The 23,424-nt window shown below is 41.2% G+C and overlaps 1 protein-coding gene across 5 annotated transcripts; it reads left to right on the top strand.

Moving 5' to 3' along the window:
- The first annotated feature begins 433 nt into the window (after positions 1–433).
- On the top strand, positions 434–21,119 carry TRMO (tRNA methyltransferase O). 5 transcript variants are annotated; one of them, XM_032860667.1, is made up of 6 exons: positions 434–546; positions 6,332–6,506; positions 9,233–9,390; positions 12,940–13,596; positions 16,023–16,278; positions 18,871–21,119. In XM_032860667.1, exons 1-6 carry the CDS (start codon positions 471–473, stop codon positions 18,914–18,916), a joined length of 1,368 nt encoding a protein of 455 aa, XP_032716558.1. In that variant the 5' UTR covers positions 434–470; the 3' UTR covers positions 18,917–21,119. The 5 variants fall into 5 exon arrangements, with proteins under 5 accessions (XP_032716558.1, XP_032716557.1, XP_032716561.1 ...); XM_032860666.1 differs by having other exon boundaries at positions 12,940–13,605; XM_032860670.1 differs by lacking the exon at positions 6,332–6,506 and having other exon boundaries at positions 12,940–13,605.
- Positions 21,120–23,424: the final 2,305 nt, after the last annotated feature.

Raw genomic sequence — 23,424 nt, 5'->3', positions numbered from 1 at the left:
ACAGGATCTTCTTAAAAAAATTTTTTTCTAATTTCCTAACATCCCATCGTTATGCTAAGTGGTTAACTGCATAAACACATCCTTTGTCTTTAAAAATCAGTGTCATTCATTGGTCACGTAGATTGTTTATATCAATGTTTGAGAGAGACATCTTAGTGCGTAAATCTTCATCGCAGTGTCCCCCTTCACAGGCGCGGGAATTCGGAGTCGCTGACTGGAAGGGAATCGCAGCGGGTCAGCGCGAAGGATCAGAATCAGGTCCAGCAGAGAAACCGAAGCCGGGAAATGGAAATCGAAATCCCACCAGTGCCACAGGCAGCGCCCACCTAGAGCGCGTCCCACTACCTGCGTATGCGCCAGGCGCTGGGCTCGCACCATCCCGTCAGGGCGGCTACTGCGCAGGCACCCAGCTCAGAGACCGGAAGCGGAAGGCCTGTCGCGGCGAGTCGACACCTCAGTGAGCAGTGGCCATGCGCGTGTTGGAAGAGCCGGGGCCTCAGGCCACAGCGACCGGGTGTGGGTGCGTGAAGCCGGCTCTGGAAACAGGTAACTTCTGAGAGACCAGCGGCTCCGCACCCAAAAGAGGCCTGGGCGCAGGCGCAGACCTGATTTCGGAACGGGATGTAAAATGCGACAACTTGAACACAAGTGGGTCGTTGCGGTTCTTGAAGCCACGGGTCACGTGCACTAGCGACCACGTGATTTTGCTGAGGCGAGCGGCATGATGTCATCTGTTCCGTTCCTGGTAGCGCGGTTGGGTTGGGCTTGGCACCGTGGCTGGAACAGACACGTGCAGTGTAACAGCCTTTCTCACAGAGTTTTTGCTCACGTAGGAGAGATGGGATGTGAACGCTGGTGTTACGCGGGTTAGGAATTAATAAATACCCCCGAGACAGGCATCCTGTGCTGTTGGAAGTGAGACGGGAGATGTGGGGCGGAGAGGAGAGACAGGAAATCTTTTTATACTGGGCCCGGAAAGTTGGGCTTGAGTTTATTTTCACCTCATTATATAGAGCCGAATATTAACATTAGAAATTAGAAGACGCAAATGGAAGAAAAAGTCTGCCATCACCCAGAGAAAACCGCTGTTAATATCTTGGTGCCTACCTTACATACTTGTTTCTGCGCATGCACACTAGAAAATGAATTATGTGACCCCACTGTCTTATAACTTCTTTCTAAAACTTAAATTTCATATAAATGGTTGGCCATTAATAGCTTTAAGAGATTGCAGAGTACTTTGCTTTAGAGATGTGTTCTAATTAACCAATTCCTTATTGTTGGGCTTTTAGGTTACTGCCAGTTTTCATTGTGAAGAAAATTCTTAAGACTGAAATGTTTGTGCATGTTATAAAAGTTTAACTTAGATTGAATTTACTAAAAGGACTGTTACTTGTAGAAGGTTGTGCTCATTTAAAAAAAAATTGTTGCACAGTGCCAGATTACAGGCCTAATATTTTCGTAGGCAGGAAGGAGCAGGGCTTAGAGGTCTGCATAACACCAGACTGGGGAGTTATAAATTTGAAATACTGGATGGAGCAAGGAGGTTGATTGTATTCAGATTGTAGAGAACCTTGAATACCAGGTTAAGAAATACAATGTCTGTTAACAGAAAAGTGAAAAATTTAGTTAGAGGTAGCATAAAATTAAGGAACTCAGAGTCTGGAGTACTGGTGTAGTGTATTTTAAGAAGGGGAGGGAACTGTGCTGGGGACGTGAATTATAACAAGGGTAATTTTACGGTCTGGGCAGGAGGGTCATAAGGACCTAAACTTTCTGTCAGCAGTAAGACATACAGATAAACTTTGAGTACAAAAACTCTGCATTAATAACTTGTTGGCTTTTCTCGTATTACACAGTTAGTACAATTGCAGTATTGTTAAAATGAGAGAAATGCCTAAGTAAGAGCTTGGAAAACTACGTTTTGCTGAGCACTTTGCGTGGCACTAGGTGCTTTCCATATTTTTCCCATGATGTTGAAACATATTGTGAGGTTCTCCCCAACCAACTGTTTATTCTGCTGTGATAAGAGTTCTTGTTTCTTTTACCCAAGCTTAGCTCAATGTCTGGCAATTGTAGAATATTGGAATGTTTGCTAAACAAATGAAAACAAGACACAGGGATCCCATCTTACTAGGTGAGGGGTCTTTTTTTGGCCATTTTTCTTTATGGCGTTTTAATGAAGACCAGAGAATTGTTTGGCCTTAGTTTCTTCATCTCTAAATTGTTTACTATCTTTATTCCACAGAAACATGGATGAGGATAAACAAAAGAATGCCTGTAAGCATATTTGGAAAAATATTTTAAAGTCATCAAAAGCATACACAGTATGGAAGGGTCTTAGAATTGTAATAATGAGAGAAAAAGCAAGTCTGAGAAGATAACATGCAGTTCAATCCCAGTTTTTATGGAATTCAAAACAAAATAAATTTTCTAGGCATGCATATGCATGTGATAAAATTACATTAAAGGTAGTGAGTAATAAAGATCCCATTCAGGCACCTGTTTATCTCAGGGAGAAAGGATGGGTTGCCATAGGAGAGAAGCAACATAAAAAGATACGTTTTGTTGGTAAAGCTCTAGTTCTTTGGGTGGGTGGGTACACAGGATTTCATAGTATTATGCTCTGTTACACATTTAATACATGTAATATTTTATATGTAGCCAATAATACAGTTTTTATAGGTGAAAAGTAATGAAAGGTACTGTGAGGGACAACACCAGGCCTATAATCTTACCACTTGTGCTGGTAGATAGATTTAATTAATGGAAGCTGAAAATAAAAGGATGGTCTAGAGTGTCTGTATGTCATCTCTTAAAAGAAGTTAGTAAATTTTTCATGAAATGTGGAAAAAAAGTTATTTGTAAATTCAAAATGCTAGTTGTGGATACCTTGGACTTGAAACCTATATTGGTGCTGCTTTGCCAAGTTCTTGTCTTTTGAAAGGAGTTACTACTTAGGAAGAAAAAAGAAGAGGATTTCTGATGATTTAAAAATTTTTGAATATTATACAAATTACAAAGTATAAAAATAGTCCAGAAATCTCACTATCCATTTTTACCATATTACCATGTCCATTTTACCAAAATGTTAACATTTTGGTGAAATACCCTTTCAGACAGCTTTCTAAACATATACAGGTACATATTTAAATAGGTAAATGTATAAACAAACGTTCTTAAATGACATTATATTCTTTCAATTTTTCACTTTCCTTTTTTTTTTTTTTTTAAGATTTTATTTATTTAGGGGCGCCTGGGTGGCTCAGTGGGTTGGGCCGCTGCCTTCGGCTCAGGTCATGATCTCAGGGTCCTGGGATCGAGTCCCGCATCGGGCTCTTTGCTCGGCGGGGAGCCTGCTTCCCTCTCTCCCTCTCTGCCTGCCTCTTTGTCTACTTGTGATCTCTCTCTGTCAAATAAATAAATAAAATCTTTAAAAAAAAAAAGATTTTGTTTATTTACTTGAGAAAGAGAGCATGAGAGGGGAGAGGGTCAGGGGAAGAAGCAGACTCCCTGCTGAGCAGGGAGCCCAATATGGGACTTGATCCCTGTGGGACTTGATCCCTGGACTCCAGGATCATGACCTGAGCTGAAGGCAGTCACTTAACCAACTGAGCCACCTAGGTGCCCACTTTTTTTTTCTTTTTTTTTAAGATTTTATTTATTTATTTGACAGAGAGATCATAAGTAGGCAGAGAGGCAGACAGAGAGAGAGGGGAAAGCAGGCTTCCCGCCGAGCAGAGAGCCCGATGTGGGGCTCGATCCCAGGACCCTGAGATCATGACCTGAGCTGAAGGCAGAGGCCCAACCAACTGAGCCACCCAGGTGCCTCTCACTTTCCATTTTAACCAGTTTAGACTTAAACAATCCTTTTTTTTGCCATGTAACATGAATTTTTTGAGTACCTACCCCCTTGCACGCAATGTACTAGGCCGTGAACGTAGCAGTGAACAAGGTAGAAAAACTCCTGCCACATGGAGCTTACATTCTAGGGGCACAGAGCTACTAGACCAAGCCAAACCTGAAATCTGTTCTGTCTGTAGATATTTTAGTAGTATGATTATGATCCCATGTACTCCCTTTATTTCTTAAACTACTTTGTTTCATATATTCTGTTCCTTTTTTTTTTTTTTTAAGATTTTTATTTATTTACTTGACAGAGAGAGAGTATAAGCAGGGGGAGCAGCAGACAGAGGGAAAAGAAGCAAGCTTCCCGTTAAGCAGGGGGCCTGAAGCTGGGCTTGATCCCAGGGATCCTGACCTGAGCTGAAGGCAAATGCTTAACTGACTGAACCACCCAGGCACCCCTGTTCGGTTCTTTTTAGTTGAATGTATGCTTATTTGGAACATGTTCCCCCCAACTATCTGAAAGTAGATCATTCCTGTGAAATTTTTCGTGACCTGAAACGGCATAATGTGAAGAAGCAATTACCATTAATTTATGTGGAAAAATTGTTGAATGTTCCCAGGCCCCAAAAATTACCTCTCTTAGGCTTTTCTGTTACTTCAGGACACATATTGTTAGTTGATGCACAAAATAAATCAAGATAAAGCACAGATGCTCACAGACACAGTTCAAAGCTGTGGTGGCTTGATGCTCAGATGCTGAGTATAGTTCCTGGGGAAGGACCTGGGTGGGGCTGATCTCACTGCTTGGGGTGCATCCTGCATCTATAACAGCTTGCTGCAAAACAGATGCTGAGCGCTTTCCATTTTAGCCTTTTTTTGTTTGTTTGTTTGTTTGTTTGTTTTTTTGGTAAAATCAAACATTCTCTTTGGATTTCTTTTGATTAACAAAAACAGGTACTGAGGTAGGTCTTTCACAAACACACAGTGACTTACACGCAAGCTTGTGAAAATCATGAGGATGTCTGTATACAATCTGTCTCCTTATCTTTTGTTATTCTTTGCCTTATCTTTCACATTCCAGCCAATCAAAATAACTTGTTCTCTGCATGTGCTGTAACACTTGTCATTTAACTTTCTGCATGTTATTCCCTCTATTTTATTTAAAAAAAATTTTTTTTAAGAATTCATTTATTCTTGGGGTGCGTGAGTGGCTCAGTTGTTAAGGGTCTGCCTTTGGCTCAGGTCGTGATTCCAGGGTGCTGGGATCCAGCCCCACATTGGGCTGTCTGCTCAGCGGGAAGCCTGCTTCTCCCTTTCCAACTCCCCCTTCTTGTGATCCCTTTCTTGCTGTGTTTCTCTCTGTCAAATAAATAAAACCTTTAAAAACAAAAAAAGAATTCATTTATTCTTTAGAGAGAGTGTGCACACAAGTGTGAGCCGAGGAAGGGGTGGGGGAGGGGGAGGGAGAGGGAGAGGGAGAGAATGTGAAGAAGACTCCATGCTTGGCACAGAGCCCAAGTTGCAGCTTGATCTCACAACCCTGAGATCATGACCTGAGCAGAAAGCAAGAGTTGAGATGTTTAACTGACTGAGTCACCCAGGTGCCCCAATTCCCTCTATTTTAAATGCTCTTTGATTTTTATTTATTTATTTGACACATGGAGAGAGGTCACAAGTAGGCAGAGAGGAGGCAGAGAGAGAGGGGGAAGCAGGCTGCCTGCTGAGCAGAGAGCCCAATACAGGGCTCGATCCCAGGACCCTGAGACCATGACCTGAGCTGAAGGCAGAGGCTTAACCCGCTGAGCCACCCAGGTGCCCCTAAATACTCTTTTAGCTCTGACCAAAGTCACATACCTTAGTAATGGTAACATTGAATTTGAGTTATGGTCATAGTAGAACTTCTGAGAATTCCTCGTCTTTCTTTTCTTTTCTTTCCTTTTTTTTTTTTTTTTTTTTTAGATTTTTTTTTTTTTAGGTTCCTGGGTGGCTCAGTGGGTTAAGCCTCTGCCTTCGGCTCAGGTCGTGATCTCAGGGTCCTGGGATGGAGTCCCGCATCGGGTTCTCTGCTCAGCGGGGAGCCTGCTTCCCTCTCTCTCTCTGCCTGCTTCTCTGTCTACTTGTGATCTCTCTCTGTCAAATAAATAAATAAAATCTTAAAAAAAAAGATTAAAAAAAAAGATTTTATTTATTTATTTGACAAACAGAAGGTAGAGGCTTAGTCCACTGAGCCACCCAGGTGCCTCGAGCCCCCTGTCTTTCTTAGACCTCTACTCTCTCTGGCTGTCAAAAGGGATATAATAATATGTGTGTGGTGATGATATATTTATTTATATGTATTCATGACATATGAATCATTTTTAATAGTTGCATAACACTTGGTTAGATGCTAAAATTATGAAATCAGTCATTAAAGAAAACATGTTTTCCTACATCTCTATTTGACATTTTGACTAATGATTTCTTACCTACTTTTCTTCTGTAGGGAATCTTTTAACTGAGCCAATTGGCTACTTGGAATCCTGTTTCTCGGCCAAGAATGGTACTCCAAGGCAGCCGTCTATTTGTAGCCATTCACGGGCTTGTTTGAGAATTAGAAAGAGCATCTTTAATAATCCTGAACATTCCTTGATGGGCTTAGAACAGTTTTCTCATGTTTGGTAAGTTGTTTTATGGTTAGAAGTGGGTCTTTGGGTCAGTACCTGCTCTTGAGTAAAGTCCTCCCATCGAAGGCAACCTTAGAGTCTGCCCTCCAGACCACACTTAGCTGTTGCATGGAATTCCTGTTGCATATTCACACACGTGACTGTAGGCATAACTTGGGCATTCTCACGGAAGCTTGGGATCCACTGAGGGGACTCGTTCCATTTGCAGTTGGTCCTGATTGTGATGAATGCCTTCTGTTGAGATATACTCTATGGACCTTCGTGATTCTGCCTGTGAGTCATTATTCTATCCTCTGGACTAGGGGTCAGCAAGCTACAGGCCGTGGACCAAATCCATCTACCCCTCCACCTTTGTTTTTTCCCCATCTTTGTAAATAAGTTTATGGGAACACAGCCATTCCCATTCATTTATATATTGTGTGTGGCTGCTTTTGTGGTACAGTGGCAGAGTTGAATGGTTACAACAGACTTGTGGCATGTAAACTCAAATACTTAGTGTATGACCCTTTATAGGAAAAGTTTGCAGACTCTGCTCTAGACCATTAACAATTAAGTTTGTTCTTCCTAAGAGACAAAAGAGACTTTAGAAATCTGGATACTCTAAATGAAGTGTTACTTATATTAGCACCTGTGTTATACTAGTGTTACTGTCACTTGGAATTCTGTCTCTATCCATTCTTACCCACTCCAGCATCACCAGTATGACTTGGTCTAATTTTACGGGTGAAGACCTAAAATGAAGTATTTATTCTGAGATAGCTTATGTTTTTGTTAATTTGGAGATGTGGGTAGAGTAAAAGCAACATGTGTCTGACCTAGTTTGTATGATCTTGGTTAAATTAATTAAATTAAGAACATTGCTGATATTAAAAAAAAATGGGTCCAGATCTATATAAAGAGATTTTTTGTATCCTTCCTATTTGTCTTCTCTCTCATCCTTAGCCCCAGCAGTCTTCAGAGATTTTTATCGTTAATAGCTTGGTTACGTGCTACCAGGCCTTTTCTTTTTTTTTTTTTTTTTTTCTTTTTTAATAGATACAGAAGCATAAACATACACACCGGGGTAGGTGTTTGTTTTAAACAATGTAATATGTTTCCTTCATTTAACAGTATATATCATGACAATGCATACAGATTTTTTTTGCTTTAATGGCTGTCTCTTATTGCAAAATATAGATATGACATGATTTGACCACTCTTTTGTTAATGGATAGTTATTTTACTATTATAGTAATGCTGTAGCAAACCTTCTTAGACACAGATCTTGGCACATGTACATTTTCACACATAAGTATCAGAAATGGTTATATTGAACTAGAGGGTGTGCATATTTATAATTTTGGAGGGCTACTGCCAAACTGCTCTAAAAAGCTTAATTTGTGTATTGTAAGTGTATGAAAATGACCTTTTCCTTACATTCTTGCTAACACTGTCTATGTTCCAGTTTTTCTGCATTTTGTCAGACAGGGAAAAACAAGATTTTTTTTTTTTTCAAAGATTTTATTTATTTACTTGACACAGAGAGAGAGAGAGATCACAAGTAGGCAGAGAGGCAGGCAGAGAGAGAGGGGGAAGCAGGTTCCCCGCTGAGCAGAGAGCCCGATGCGGGGCTCGATCTCAGGATCCTGAGATCATGACCTGAGCCGAAGGCAGAGGCCCAACCCACTGAGCTACCCAGGCACCCCAAAACCAAGATATTTTTTTAAAGATTTTGTTTATTATTTGAGAGAGAGAGTGAGCATGCACACGCATGGGTAGAGGGGCAGAGGGAGAGAATCCTAAACAGGGACTGATCTCACCACCCTGAGATCATGACCTGAGCTCAAGACAGACGGCTTAACCCACTGATCCACCCAGGCGCCCCTTTTTCTTTTTTCTTTCTTTTTTTCTTTTTTAAAGATTTTATTTATTTATTTGACAGAGAGTGACATAGCGAGAGAAGGAACACAAGCAGGGGGAGTGGGAGAAGGAGAAGCAGGCTCTCCACCGAGCAGGGAGCCCAATGTGGGACTCAATCCCAGGACTCTGGGATCATAACCTGAACCGAAGGTAGATGCCCAACAACTGAACCACCCAGGCGCCCCGTCTTTGCTTAATTTCTTATAATGAGTTCCCCTTTGTGATTTGTAGGAACAGTTTATATACCACAGATATTAACCCATTATCTATCGTACATGTAGCAAACATTTTCTCATGGGATTACATTTTATAGTCATAAATTTAATGATTTAATGAGTTTGAATTTGTTATTGTTTCTCTTTGTGGCTTGCTGCTTTTCTGTTTTATTTAGGAAGACCCAGTGAAGTTATTTAACATTTCTGAACCTGGATTGCCTCATTCTTAAAATGGAGGATAAATTACAAGTCCTGGGCTTGTTAAGAGAGTTGAATAAGTATAAAAATGTGTAGCAGACTGCCTGGCGAATAGCAGGCTCTTACTTCGTAAATATTGCTTATTCAGGCACTTGAAAAATATTTGTAAAAGTTCCTGCAACATACCAGTAATTTTGTTAGGATATAGAGATAAGACGCTGCCTTCCTTCAAGGAATGAGAATGGCATTATTTTTTTCCCCACTGATTACATTTTAGTACCGTTAAAAAGCATTCTTTCAGCTTTAACTTGTGGGATTAAAGATTAAAGGTTTTTTTCCCCATAAAATTATTATGATAAATTAATTAGTATTCTTTCCTTACTTGGTGGTTTGGTTTATTTTCAATAGGATTTTGTTTGTTTTTCACAAAAATGGTCATTTGAGCTGTAAGGCAAAAGTGCAGCCTCCGAGGCTGAATGGAATAAAGACTGGAGTTTTCTCCACAAGGAGCCCACATCGTCCCAATGCAATAGGACTGACCCTGGCCAAACTGGAAAAGGTAGAAGGTAACAAATTTCATTTCTACTTTTATCTTTTTTCCTTATCTAAAAGAAGTCTTATAAAACAAACTTAGTATTAACTGGCTGTTATTCGGAGGAGTACCAGTGGTGTTAACCCCTGGGGATTACCAGGCATGGAAGAAGAAATGACCAAAAAAGAATGTCACCCTTTGAAATCAGCTCTCATAGGATGCTCAGAGTTTAATTATATCATCCCATATATTAGAAACTATTACATTATTAAATAATAATTAAATTAGTAACCAAATTTTCTCTGACTTAGAATACAATAAATACAAAATTATTCAACAATAATTGGACACTTTCAGAATTAACAGAGAATAACTGCTTGTATGTGTAGATATGGTAAACATGTAGGGTGGTGGTGTATTATTTCTTCCTTGCACTTTGAGGAGATGAACATGTGCTGTGGTTGTAGTACACCTGTTAACTCTGACGTGTGGCAGAGGGTCTGCTATGAATTGCAGTATGATAACATTTAAACACCTGTCAGATTGTGGAAGTACCTGTGTAGAATACCAGGTTCATTTTAACTGTGTATTCAGATATAGCCTAGTTACTGGGCCATACATTTTTTGGAAGCATCCGTGGTTTTTTTTTTGAAGTATAATTGACGTATTAGTGTCAAGTGTACAATATGGTTCAATATTTATATACATTGTGAAATCATCACTGCAATAAGTCTAGATATTATTTGTCACCATATAGTTTAAAATATTTTTTCTTACGGTGTGAACTTTGAAGATCTACTCTCAACAACTTTTCAAATATACGATACAATATTCCTGACTGTGCTGTACATGACATCCCCAAGACTTACTTATTGTATCATTGGGAGTTTGTATCTCCTGATCCCTTTGACCCATTTCATTTATCTCCGTACTCTGTTCCCTCTGGCCACCAGTGAACTGTTCTCTGTATCTTTGAGTTTTGGTTTGTTTGTTTTGTTTGTTAGTAAAGCATCCCGTTCTTGAATCACTCTGACTAACAATAAGCACATTTGTTGGAGAGGCAGAAGACTGGAGGTCAGGAGACCATTCTAGGCTTTAGCTTCCTGGTTTGTAAAGTGGGTGAAGGAGTAGGACCTGCCCTCTCTGGGACTACATAGTATTTTTTTTTTTTTTTTTTGGAATCTTATGAGACAAATGCTATAAGTTACTTTTCAGGCTACTTAGTGCTAAATAGGTAAGATCAGTTATTTTGTTTGTTTTTTTGCCAGAACTTGAACTCTGTCCCCTGGGTTGTATTCAGCCCAGCCTTGGATAGGTTTTCCAAGAAATTTCTGAAGCCAGTCCAACTTGAGCTTTGTCAATTTGTGATAGCCAACCAGCTTGAGTAATAGTACTAAACATTTTATTATCAGAGCACTGTGTATATATGCCAGGCATTGTTCTAGGTGCTGAGGGTATAGTGGTAAACAAATTAGATAAAAATCCATGCATTGTGCTTGCTTCAGCAGCACATATGCTAAAATTGGCCCTTGCACAAGGATGACACACAAATTCATGAAGCGCTCTGTATTTTTTCAGGTTTTAATATATCCTGTTATGATGTCATCACTTGCAGTTCTCATTATTAAAATATTGTGTGTCACCAAAAGAAATAGATAAAAATAAAAATTTACACACACACACACACACACACAATCCCTGCATTGAAGAACTTAAAATTCTCATGGGGGAGCTCAAATTAGAATGTAAAAGGCAAACGCAGTAACACTGTAGACATTCTTACAAGTAAGTGTTATGGTGACTACTAGTGTTTGTGTGGTGCTTTACAGTTTATAAAGCGTGTTGCTGTGTGTAATCTCTCTGTGGCTGTTTAGGTTTGATAGGGTAGCAATCCTCCTTCTATGGGTGAGGAAGCTGAGGCTCTTTGATGTTTGATAATACGCCTAATAGCATCCAGCCACGTGGTTGTGTAAATCTAAGTCCCATGAACTTTTATGTATACTCCAATGCTTTCTTCCTTCTGCAGGCATTGTTGGGCATATCCGTTAGTTAGGAAGTCCAAAGTCATTATTCCAAAGTTCTAGGCTCATTCGTAGTGAGCATGTTTTAGAAATTAGTCCTCTGTTAGTCTTGTTTTTCTTAAATGGAGACAGAATGGAATGTGATCACATGCAATTTTTTGATTCTCATTTGGCCAATTTCCCAAGAATCAAGTTAGTAGAATCTGCACCAGTGGCAGGCACTGGACATGCAAGCTGTATAAGTGAGACAAAAGACCTGTTAATATTTGGCAGTGGTCACCTCTGTTCTGTTTAAGTGTTTGAGTCTTGATGGATGTGTTGATTTCCATTGCTGTGTAACAAATTGCTGTACACTTTTTTTTAAATTTCTTTAAAGATTTTATTTATTTGAGAGAGATAGAGAAAGAGAGCACGAGTGGAGGGGAGGGGCAAAAGGAGTGGGAGAAGCAGACTCCCCACTGAGCAGGGAGCCTGATACCGGGCTTGATCCCAGAACCTTGGGATCATGACCTGAGCCCAAAGGCAGACACTTATCCAACTGAGCCACCCAGACGCCCCTACTTAGTCAGTTTAAACAACACACGTTTATTATCTCTTTGAAATATTACCAAGTTTCATAATAATTAGTTTAGAAATATGGGAACAGCTAAGCCAGTCCTCTGCTTAGGATCTTACCAGGCTGCAAATAAGGTGTGATCTAGGTGAGTTCTTATGTGGAGGCTCAACTGGGGAAGAATTTGCTTCCAGGCTCACTCATGTTGTTGGCAGAATTCACTTCCTTGTAGTTGTGGAACTGAGAGCCACAGTTGCTCGCTGGTTGTTGGCTGGTGGCTGCCCTCAGCTCCTGAAGGCTTCTGCAGTGCCTTGCCACATGGGCTTTCTCAGGGTGGTTGCTTACTTCATCAAGCCCACCAGGAGAATATCTCGAGTGAATCTGCCTGCAGGCACAGGAGTCTTAGATAATGTAACACAGTCATTGGAGTGATATCAAGTCACACTCAAAAGATGGGGATTATCCAAGGGTGTGAACACCAGGAGGTGGGCATTCTGGGGGCCACTTTCGTGTATATTTGCCACAGTGGAAATCCTCATTGATCCCACAGAGATATACTGAAGACTCTGCTATGCCTGGAACAGAGTTAGAAGCCCCAGTGATGCAAAAATGAGTCAGTGCTCAAGGGCCTACCCACACTGTCTAGGGAGAGAGACTGACTAGGTCATTGCCAGACCATATGAAAAGGGGTGTAGTAGAGGTTTTTACATAGGTTTCTTTGTGGAACACAGAGGAAAGAGTGCTTATGTGTGGAAGAGCCAGAAAGGCTCTGTAGGCGAGGTTTCATAGAGGAGCCCTAAAGAGCATGTAGGAGTTTGACAGGTGAAGAAGAGGATGGGTTTCCAGGCAGAATGAAAAGGGTGTGTTGGCACCAGGTATAAGAAAACCTGGTGTGTAAGAGAATTGTGAGTGAGCTTGGTGAGGCATAAGCAGATGATGTTGGTTCTTAATTGTTTGCACTGTTCTTCATTGTTACGATTTCTAAGAGGATGTGTTTTTCACATTATAGGTGGAGCTATATACCTTTCTGGAATTGACATGATTCATGGCACACCTGTCCTAGACATAAAGCCCTACATAGCTGAGTATGACTCGCCACAAAATTTGATTGAGCCTCTACAGGACTTTAATTTACAGAATAACCAATATAAATCCCAAAACACATCCCAGTCTGATGACAAGACTGACCACTGTGACCAGCGACAGCTCTCAAGGTGTGATAAACCACAAGCCTGTAGTCACACTAAGGAAAAACCTAAATGTCGTGAAGATGGAACTTCAGGAGCAAACTACATGAAACGTGATAACTCAACAAAAGTCCAGCAAAACTCCCCTCAGCCCAGGGAGATAGCAGCAGATTTGGGTGTAGAATCAAGAAGTGATCAGAGTCTGAGTGTGGCAGAAGAACAAATTGGCTCAAATTGCCCGGGGAAGAGCTTTTCAGAGGAAGGAACAGAAAAGAGGCTAAAGAGAGGGAAGGAAGCAGTGGTCGTACAAGGAAACAGTGCGGAGATGCAGCCGGTGGTTCTTCACTGTCCTTCCAGGATGGCTGGTGCAGCCCGCCGCAGCGCAGTCCCTGACTGGGTTAGAGAGGCCCCCGTGACCCCCTTGGAAGTCCGCTTCACTCCTCACGCAGAGACGGACCTCGAGCACCTCAGTTCAGAAGGTGAGCCAGGTACCCTCTGTCTCTCAGTTTGGAATGAGAGCTTTAGCCCAGTTTGGTATTTCTGAGGGCAGTTATGTAGAGGATTTGTCAGTATGACTGGTTATATGAACTGTAGGAGTATAAAATTCTGTTTGGGCAACAGCACCATCTGACGACGCGCCTTCTTCAGCACAGTGAGTCCCAGCCACGCAGTGAAGTGTTTCTAAGAATGGCTCCTGCCTTATGAGGTGGCACATGATTTAGGGCCTCTTGTCAGTCTGTTACAGTAGTTCCTGGAGTTTTCAAACAGCGTTCAGAAGCTAAATTGTGCTCATTCTATACTTGGATTAAGTTTTTTCATGTTTTACTATCTGACTAGAGAAATATCCCACCTTATTCTGTCAGGCGGCTGATAGCTCTCCCTGTGGCACGGAGCCTAGGGGTAGAAGGGAAGTCTCTTAGCACAGTAACTGTACCTGTAAAAAGTCCCAGCACTGGAGACGTGCCCTTTACTGTAGAAGAGAGGCCACAGGGCTATTACTTATACTCGTTTACTTTAACACACAGTTTGTAACAGATGCCGTCCCCTGGTTCCCCAGCCCGTAGCAGATGTGAGGCAGCAGTCTAGAAGGAAGGTGGCTGCAGCGAGCCCAGTAAGAACAGCCAGTTAGTTGCCAAGGACATGTCTGATTTCATGTGCCACTCCACGGTGTGTTTCTTATTCTTTCCAAAGGCTTTATGTTTAAACAAAGCATCTGATTTTTAAATTGAGCTCTTTATTTAAAAAGTTTTGTTTATGAAAGTTGTTTCCTCATTGTATACAGTTGAGGAAGGTCAGTTTTAAAGGGATTTTGTGAAAGAACAAAGAAAGCAGTGTTGCTCAGAAGATACTTTATATTTCTACTTACCCTTTCGTCTGCAGTTAGCAGTGATTGCTTCTTACTCTGGAAAGTTTTATCTTTTTCAAACTATAGTGCTGGGTGTCTGAGAGGTTATAATGTGCCTTGTTGATTTGAAAAAGCACTAAAAAGAGAAATTATGAAATGTAACTATAAAACAGGGACTGATTTAGACCAGCAGAATTTGGAGTTAATACAGAAATAAGAAATGACCCTGTCAGAAGCTTTAGAGTCTAGAAAAGATAAAAGATACTGAAATGGTGGCCGTATGTTGGTGGTAGGAGTGGGGGGATTGGCGCTGGAATGGAGTGCTTATGGGCAAATGACGGGAAAAGAATTATGACTTGGGGAACAGGGAGAAAATTTGGGAGTACTTCCTGGAGGAAAAAGTATTTGAGCTGAGCCTGGAAGAATAAGTAGGCAGAGGAAGTGATGGAAGGGCACCTGTGCCAAATGAACAACTGTGCAAAGTCCTGAAGCTTTTACCAGGTACACTATTACTGAAGAGTGTGATGTTTCTGGAATTCCTCTTTTTTGAGTGGCCTTGGAGTCATTTCATGAGCCATGCAGTAAAGGAATCTTAGCACTGCATAATTGGTCCTTGATGGGACTTTTTTTTTTTTTTTTTTTTTTTTTTTAAGGATTCCACATGATCAACAGTTGAATTGGTCCTTGGTTTTTGACCAAAGCTCGAATTTCATGACTTTATTTACGAACTTACTACCCAAGTGATTTTGGCTGTTTTCTAAAAACTGAATTTACTTTCAGAAGAATAAAGATCCACCACCACTCCAGATGGTATTTTGAACAGGAACAACATTGTTTAAAGCACATGCCTTCCTGGAAGGGCCTGGCCTTTATTTGGATGTATGTTATGTTGTAGCTATTAAAAATTAAGTCACAGTTAATTTTTTATTTAAGTTTTGTTTATACTGTATTTTTAAAAATTAAAAAACATCCACGATGACACAGATGGAGGAAGTTTTGCCACTTAATAGGGTGTACATCTGTTTACCTGTACATCCTCACCTTGGTGGTTTGGGGTGGCTTGTACTCTAGTGATGGTATTTAACTTTCTCAGAGTATCTATACTACTTTGTTCAGGACTCTGCCAAGTCCTCGTTCCTTAGGGAATGTGGTGTTACTTTAACTAGGGCTTGTGACACCAGCTCTCTGAGACACCATCCCTTGCTTATGGCTGGTGCTCTGGGTGTAGGTGGGTTTAGTTTCTTTCTTGTGGCTTTCTGAGAGTGCTGGGACTGTCATGCAGTTCCCTGACCATGCCTCCATTCTGAGAAGAAACGGAATGGCAAGGAATCAAATCAGAGTCGACATTGAACATAGAAGGTTTTGTTCAGTGAATGAAAATTTGGGGCACGCGTAAACTTAATCTAATGAAATCACTTGAAAGCAACATTCTCTGTAAGAACTGAGTAGATTGCCAAACCCAGTTCCTTTCAAGTGATAGTGTATTCAGTGTGATACTCCACATTGAAGTTGACTGTACTGAAATTTGACCAGCATTAAGTTGTATTCTTCTCATTGCAGATGGCAGTCAGCCTTCATTTAAGTATTTTCAATCAGCAGAGGAAGCAAGGCATGCCATTGAGGCTGTGCTGTCAGCCGACCCGCGGTCTGTGTATCGACGGAAGCTCTGCCAGGACCGCCTTTTCTACTTTACTGTAGACATAGCACATGTCACTTGCTGGTTTGGTGATGGCTTTGCAGAGGTTCTAAGGATCAAGCCAGCTTCAGAGCCTATTCAGATGACTGACCCCGAGGAGTCCTTGGTATCTCTGGGATCATAAGTAGTGTCCATCATGTGTTTAAAACAGCCTAATTGACTTTGGATGTGGCTGTTGCATTAACTATACAAGCTAATGGTATGCCTTCTTTGCAGAAAGAAGCAACACTCAGTGATCTCACTGCTTTGATTGTTAATGGTTGTTCAAAGTATTTATTTGAAAAAGATTTTTAATAAACAGATAAAAGTTAGAGAAATTTCCATATGCTTTTCATTTGGTTAATATCGAAGAATCCAAAGATGATATCGCAGTAATTTCTGAAAGAGGCTGAATGTTTTTGGCACTTGGTAAAACTAGGCAGAGATCATTCTAGCAGGAACTTATAAGCTCAGGGGATCTGTTCAACAGTTCATATTGGTTTTCCTATCTGGAAAAGCTTGACCTCTTTCTTTCATTATAAATCATACTGAATTGGGGTGCCTGGGCGGCTCAGTAGGTTAAGCATCTGCTTTCAGCTCAGGTCATGATCCCAGGGTCCTGGGATTGAGCCCCATTTCGGGCTCTCTGCTCAGCAGGGAACCTGTTCTCTCTCTTCCTCCGCCTGCTGGTCTCCCTGCTTGTGCTCTCTCTCTCTCTCTCTCTCTGTCAAATAAATAAAATCTTAAAAAAAAAATCAAGCTGAGTTAACAATGTCTTAGGAAACTAGCAGATCAAAAACAAGTGGTTATAAAGGTCTTTAGGAATTAAACACCTGTGTTTTGTAGACTTTGTCATAAACACATTTGTATGTATATGTATACATATACTTTTTTTTTTTAATATTTTATTTATTCATTTGACAGAGAGAGATCACAAGTAGGCAGAGAGGCAGGCAGAGAGCGAGGAGGAAGCAGGCTCCCCACGGAGCAGAGAGCCCAATGCGAGGCCCGATCCCAGGACCCCGAGATCATGACCCGAGCCGAAGGCAGAGGCCTCAACCCACCGAGCCACCCAGGCGCCCCATGTATACATATACTTAATCCTGATTCCAAAGTAGGGACTCTGATGTTTCTTTGGGTGTCTTTGTATCAGAAAAGAAAGTCAAAGAAAGTCCCAGAAGTCGAAGAAAATAACTTAATTACTGGTTTATTTCTTACTTGTTTTATGAGTATTTACTAAAAAACTATTAATGGGTTAGGTTTTGGTGATAAAGTCAGATAAAAACAGGTTGTAGTTCTTGTTGTAAGTCATAGTTAGGGGAGGAAGATATGAGCATGTTACTGTGTTACAGTTAGATAAATATAGTAATGAAGTCTGTGTGTGGTTCCTTTGTAGTACAATGTAGGCAGCAGTTGTAAGAATGTATCGCCTATAGGTGATTTTGATGATGTGATCTGAGATAGTTGAAGATTTATGATCAGCGTAACCAAATTAGACACCTGTCAGCATGACAGGCTTTCCTAATCACAACTGTAAATCTTAATAGCTGATTGATCATGGTTTTGAAATGAGCCCTGCTGCCTGTGGATACTTGCACAGAGTCATTTGTGGCTGATGACACTGCGCTCTTGAACCGAACTGGATTGTCTTTGAGGTTACTTAGAACCTCTTGGGGAAATATCTTTTTTTTTTTTAAAGATTTATTTATTTATTTGACAGAGAGAGCGAGAAAGCACACCCAGTGGGAGTGGCAGAGGCAGAGGGAGAGGGAGAAGTAGGCTCCCCACTGAGCAGGGAGCGCAATGTGGGGCTGGATCCCAGAACCCCAGGATCATGACCTGAGCCGAAGGCAGACACTTAACCAACTGAGTCACCCAGGTGCTCCGTAGGGAAATATCTTTAATTTGATTTGTAAAAGCTCTTTATTTTGAGGTAATTATAGATTCACAGGAAATTGCAAAAATAATGTAGAGGCCGTGCGTACACTTCACCTAGCTTCTTCCTATGGTAACTTACATAAACTGTAGTATAACGTTAGAACTAGGAAGTTGACATTGGCATGATCTACCCTTTATTTTGATTTTGACGTCTTTTCTCTTAAAATTATTTTGAGACTAAATCAGGGCATGAAGCATAGTAAGTTTCAATTTAATATTGAAAAAATTTCAATTTCAACTTAATATTGAAAAAAAGTCTGAGGATGACACCAACCAGTCTTAACAGGACTATTCAGTTGTATGGAATTTTAACATACATTCTCAGAATTTTAGAACTAAAATCCTAAGTATAATCCATTTTAGTTCTCTGCCCACTCACCAGTCAGTGATGATCCTTCACACCTGCCCTTTGTAGTTCCTTATGTATGATAGTGCTCATTATTAATTGTTCTTCCTTTCTATAAGGTAAAATCTGTTCTCTGATGACTCCGCCCTCTAGTGGGGCTGCATGGCATAAGGCTTATCTTTCTTCCATGCTAGCCTGTCAGATATCATTCCTGCTATGTACCCTTTGGTCCTGTCTCTCCGCCGAGCCACCCCCATTTCCTTCAGCTCTTTCCCATTCAGCATGATGTTAAGTCTCTCCCATCCCCAGTTTTTGAATCCCCTGTGTGAACTTTTCTCTCTATGCATGTATTTTTAGTTATGAGGAAATTTGGATCTTTAAGTCATGAACTTCCATCCCTCAGAAAGAGAAATAGTTTGAAGTAAGTCTTATATTCCTTTTTGTTGCGGGAACTTGTCCAGAAGAAAGAGACACAATACTCTGTACCTTGCATAAATGTTATCTGAATTTTAGCCTTTGCTTTTTGGTGCCAGTAGGGGGAGCCCTTGATAACTGATTATTTTCACTAGCTGGGAAATAAATTCCAGGAGTTCAAGCTATTTGGGTAATTTTGGCTTTCAGCCCACTTACCCCAGCTTTCCAGAACAGTAACTTCCACAAGATGCTTCCACTGATGCTTGTCAATCATGTATAGGGAGAGATTAGAGGATGAGTGCCATTTATTAAATTTTTAAATTGTAGCTTGGCTTAAGGGCTAGGATGGATTATTTTAGCATGTGGAGGCTGTGCACAACCAGATAGACTCATTAGCCAAACCCATGAGCATGTATATACAAGGCATTCCCTCTGTTCATGTATTTGCGACTTTTTTCTTTGGAAAGAAGAGAGTGGAGTTGAAGATACCAATCAGCCTCTTGTTGGTAGTTTTTCTTTTGGTCTCAAAGAAGGTAGGTGAAGACTCAGCAAGAGTGAAATCTGTATCAGTTACTGAACTTCTGTTACGTCCTTGGCACCGGGCTATATGCTTTTCATACACTGATCAGAGGTTAAGTAACATGCTGAAGCTCACACAGCTGGTCAGCCGTGCACTGAGGATTTCAGCCCACCGAGTCCGGTCCCAGAGTTGGCTCCCATCCCATCGTGGCTCTGCGGTCTCCCCTGTGCAGATGCAAATGCTCAGCAAACCATGCTGGTTTATTTGAGGGTCAGCAGTTTCATGTGTTTAATAAGTGCAGGACACTTACAGTGATGTTCATGGGAGTCCAAGCACTAAATACAGAACAGGGGGAGGAATACAAGTAGAAATGCCTATTCCTACCAGGTCTCTGTGGAACCTCCTGCGAAGCAGTGTGGGAGATGTGGAGAGTACTGAATTTGGCCTCAGAAACTTCAAGTGCTGTTTTCTGCTCTGCCCTTTGCTAGCTGTGTGACCCTGGGCAAGTTACTGCACCCATCTCCAAATCCCTGACCTTACAGAGTTGTTACGGGGATAGTACTTGGGAAAGTATTTTCTAAACTCTTCAGTGGTGTACAAATGTAGGTAATATTTTTACTGTGCCTGTCATCATTGACACCCTTTTTTTGCCACTGTGCTCTGGCTCACCTGCTTGGACAAGAAGACTCAGAGGAACCAACTGGGTCCTTAAAATACAAGGTATGGATAGCCTATGTTTTCTTTTTTTATTACAGAATTTTTTTTTGAAAGGACCCCTTTTAGCAAGTTATAGGATGCTTTGCTAAAGGAAATATCACAGAATGCCACTGCGTTAAGGACCCTGTTGACATGAAGCCACATGCCCAGGGCAGCATCTTCCCTCCACCCGGCCGTCCCTTCTCAGATTGCATGTATGTCACGAACTGCCTTCTTTGCCTGTGTATAAAATCAGCCCGTCAACCCCTTTCTCATACGTGATCCTATTTAGTGCCTTTCTTTTTGACCTTCTTTCCTGTTTCAGCCCAGATGCTTCAGAAATAACTCTGCATTTCTTTTATAAGAAGATAAAAGTGTAGTCATGTTCTGAAGTTATTCTCTGTGACAGAGAAGAGGCAAGTCATAAGGGTTAAAGCTCAATGAAATGAGACCGGGATTTTCTGTTATTGTTAAAATAAGGCTCCTAATACAGGTCGTCACCAGATGACTCTCCAGCATCCTCTCTATTCTGCTCTCTGCCTCTTCTCCGCCTTTGTAGATTACAGCAGGTACAGCTGACAGGATTCAAGGCTAGGTCAGTGCATGTGTCTGTGAAAAGGCATAAGAAAAGCCTTTTCAGTGTCCACAGGAGGTAGAAATTCAGTGGTCCACTCTTGTGTTGATGGAAGGAGCCACTTACTTATCCAGTGAACTCACACCACACTAACCAATCAAATTTGAATCGAGGTGTGTTTATGTTGTGTTGCCAAAAAAGGTAGGATTGGAAGGAACATGATGTTATCTCTCTCTGCTGCCTTGTAGATTCTCATTTGAGAATTCTATTCAGATTCTTCACTAATTCATGCAGTTTGAGATACATAAAACTTTTTTATTCAGTATTAACAGTTTTAAAGTTACCCACATGCTCAGTACTGAAGAACTAATAGTTCTTCACATTGGTAGAGATGTTATGGTTTACAGAGCAATTTAAAGTATATTATCTTGGGAAGCCCGGGTGGTTCATTCTGTTAAGCATCCGCCTTTGGCTCAGGTTACGATCCCAGGGTCTGGGGACGTCTGGGGATGGAGTCCCGCATGGGGCTCCTTGCTCAGCAGGGAGCCTGCTTCAACCTCTGCCTTGCTGCACACCCCTGTGTGCTCTCTGTCTGACAAGTTAATGGATAAAATCTTTTAAAAAATAATAATAAAAGACAGTATCTCTTTTCGTATCTTAGCAACCTATTGCTTCTGAGAGCTAAGCTTGGCACCTAACTGCTATTTAGAACAGGGTCAGCAAGCTATAATCCGAAGGCCAAGTTTGGCCCACACCCTGTTTTTGTATAGCCTAAGAGTTAAGATTGGTTTTTATATTCTAAAAAGATTGTAAATAAAAACAAAAAAAGAGAAGAACATGTGACAGGGACTGTGGCCTGTAGAGCTGAAAATACTTATTATCTGGCCCTTTGTAGAAAAAGTTTGTTGATCCGGATTTAAAACATTATTCCTCTGAAAAGTTGTTTTGAGTTTCAGAAAGGTTATTTACAAATTGAGTTTTTAGGTTATCATGTGCTTCTAAATCAAGGACTATCTGTGTTTTTGAAAGTGTCTAGTCATAGGGCCATGTGAAAAAACTTAGAAATGACCTAAATACTAAGTATGTATTAAAACATCCTATTCATTGGGCGCCTGGGTGGCTCAGTGGGTTAAAGCCTCTGCCTTCGGCTCAGGTCATGATCCTGGGGTCCTGGGATCAAGTCCCGCATCAGGCTCTCTGCTCGGCAGGGAGCCTGCTTCCTCCTCTCTCTCTGCCTGTCTCTCTGCCTACTTGTGATCTCTCTCTGTCAAATAAATAAATAAAATTAAAAAAAAATCCTATTCATTTGTGTAAAATGAAGTTATAGAAATCCATGTTTACACACATGTAGAAAATTTCTGGAATGATAAATAAAAATATTGTTAACAACAGTTGATTCTGGGGGTGGGTCTCTGGGGGCTCATTGAGGAAGGGAACTTCATTCTCTTCAGTATGCTGTGGATTTTTAAAATGATGAACACACATTTTTGTATGTGGAGCATAAGGAGAGCAAAAGGTCCTATCTTAAATAAGTTAGATTTATGTATCGAAATATGTAACTATATGTACCCCCCCACCCCCAGTCTGGTAAACAGAGTTAGAGACATTTTTGTTTTTTTCTGGAGCATCACATGTGGATCATAAAACCAGAAACAGACCAGGTTTCACATATCAGCTGTGGAGCTGAGCCAGTTTGAGGCAGATAAACTGGCTGAGCCTAGACGAGGGTGCACTAACTTTTTCTGTTCTTCCAGAGAGAGGGTTTTGGATAAGACATAGTGCCTCCAGGCAAAAAACGCACTGTGCAAATGGCGTTGCTGGCACGGGGCTGAGCCATGGAGAGCGCCTTAGCCCTGTATTCACTAAGCCTGTGCAGTCCATCCTGGACTAAGGGATGGGTCTCTGCTTGTAGGATCCATTCACTTGTCAGTTCCACCCACTGGAGCATTATTTAGTAAGCTCACAGACTATGTGACTGCTGGGGGTTGCTGTTCCTGCATCCCCAGAACTGGCCCTTACCCACTGTGGGAATGGAAACTGGGTCAGCAAGAAAGGAGAAGCTTGGAGCTGGCGATCAACTGTGTCCCTGGGTAAGGGGCTGTGCTGAGGTGGAGGTGGGGCAGACTTGGAGGATGGACAGGCTGGCATGTTGGCAGGTGGCAGAGCAGAACCTATGAGCTGTGGGTGAAGTGGGGCTGTTCAACTGATTTAGAGGCTCAGGCTCTTGCCTGGATTGGGAGAGGAGTTGAGGTCTGAGAGAACTGGCAGAGACAAGGCAGGACTGAATCCCAGAGGGGTTAGGCAGGTTATTCAGGAACCCTCTCATATTAGAACTGGAGATTTTTCTTTTTTAGTTCTTTGCCTAATTTCCTATCTTTGCCAAGATAAAAGGTCACATTCAAAGATATCTTTAATAGATAGTCAGACATAAGTATAGAGTGTTAGCAAATGACTGTAAGGGGAAACAACTGACATAAAGTTAGGGAAGCCAAGCACACAATGTCCACTGGTTCATAAGGGGGGAGAAACTTGGTCATCAGAGCTTACCCCTTCCTCCTCTTGGGAGTCCTTCTACTACCACATGAAGAAGCCTAGGTTAGGCTACTGGATAATTAGAAATAAATGGCTGAGTCTCAGCTGACACTGAACCAGTCACCATGCATGTAAATAAAGATATCCTACATCATCTAGATCTGAGTTGTTCTAGACCAGAAAAAAGGCACAGCCAATACAAAGAAACATGAGAGGAAAATAATGTTATTTCAAGCACTAATTTTAGGGTGGTTTGTTACAAAAGCT

The sequence above is a fragment of the Lontra canadensis genome, unplaced genomic scaffold (genome assembly GCF_010015895.1).
Source record: "Lontra canadensis isolate GAN:19392208 unplaced genomic scaffold, GSC_riverotter_1.0 scaffold19, whole genome shotgun sequence".
Lineage (NCBI taxonomy): Eukaryota > Metazoa > Chordata > Mammalia > Carnivora > Mustelidae > Lontra > Lontra canadensis.
Note: the sequence above shows the minus strand (reverse complement) of the source record. Positions and strands in the feature narration are given on the sequence as shown.

What these genes read in the sequence shown, in the direction of transcription:
- TRMO (XM_032860666.1), top strand. Translation starts at nt 471, where the DNA reads ATGCGCGTGTTGGAAGAGCCGGGGCCTCAGGCCACAGCGACCGGGTGT. An exon ending in GAACAGTTTTCTCATGTTTG is followed by an intron (nt 6,507 to 9,232) that starts GTAAGTTGTTTT and finishes TATTTTCAATAG; the next exon opens with GATTTTGTTTGTTTTTCACA. An exon ending in CAAACTGGAAAAGGTAGAAG is followed by an intron (nt 9,391 to 12,939) that starts GTAACAAATTTC and finishes TTCACATTATAG; the next exon opens with GTGGAGCTATATACCTTTCT.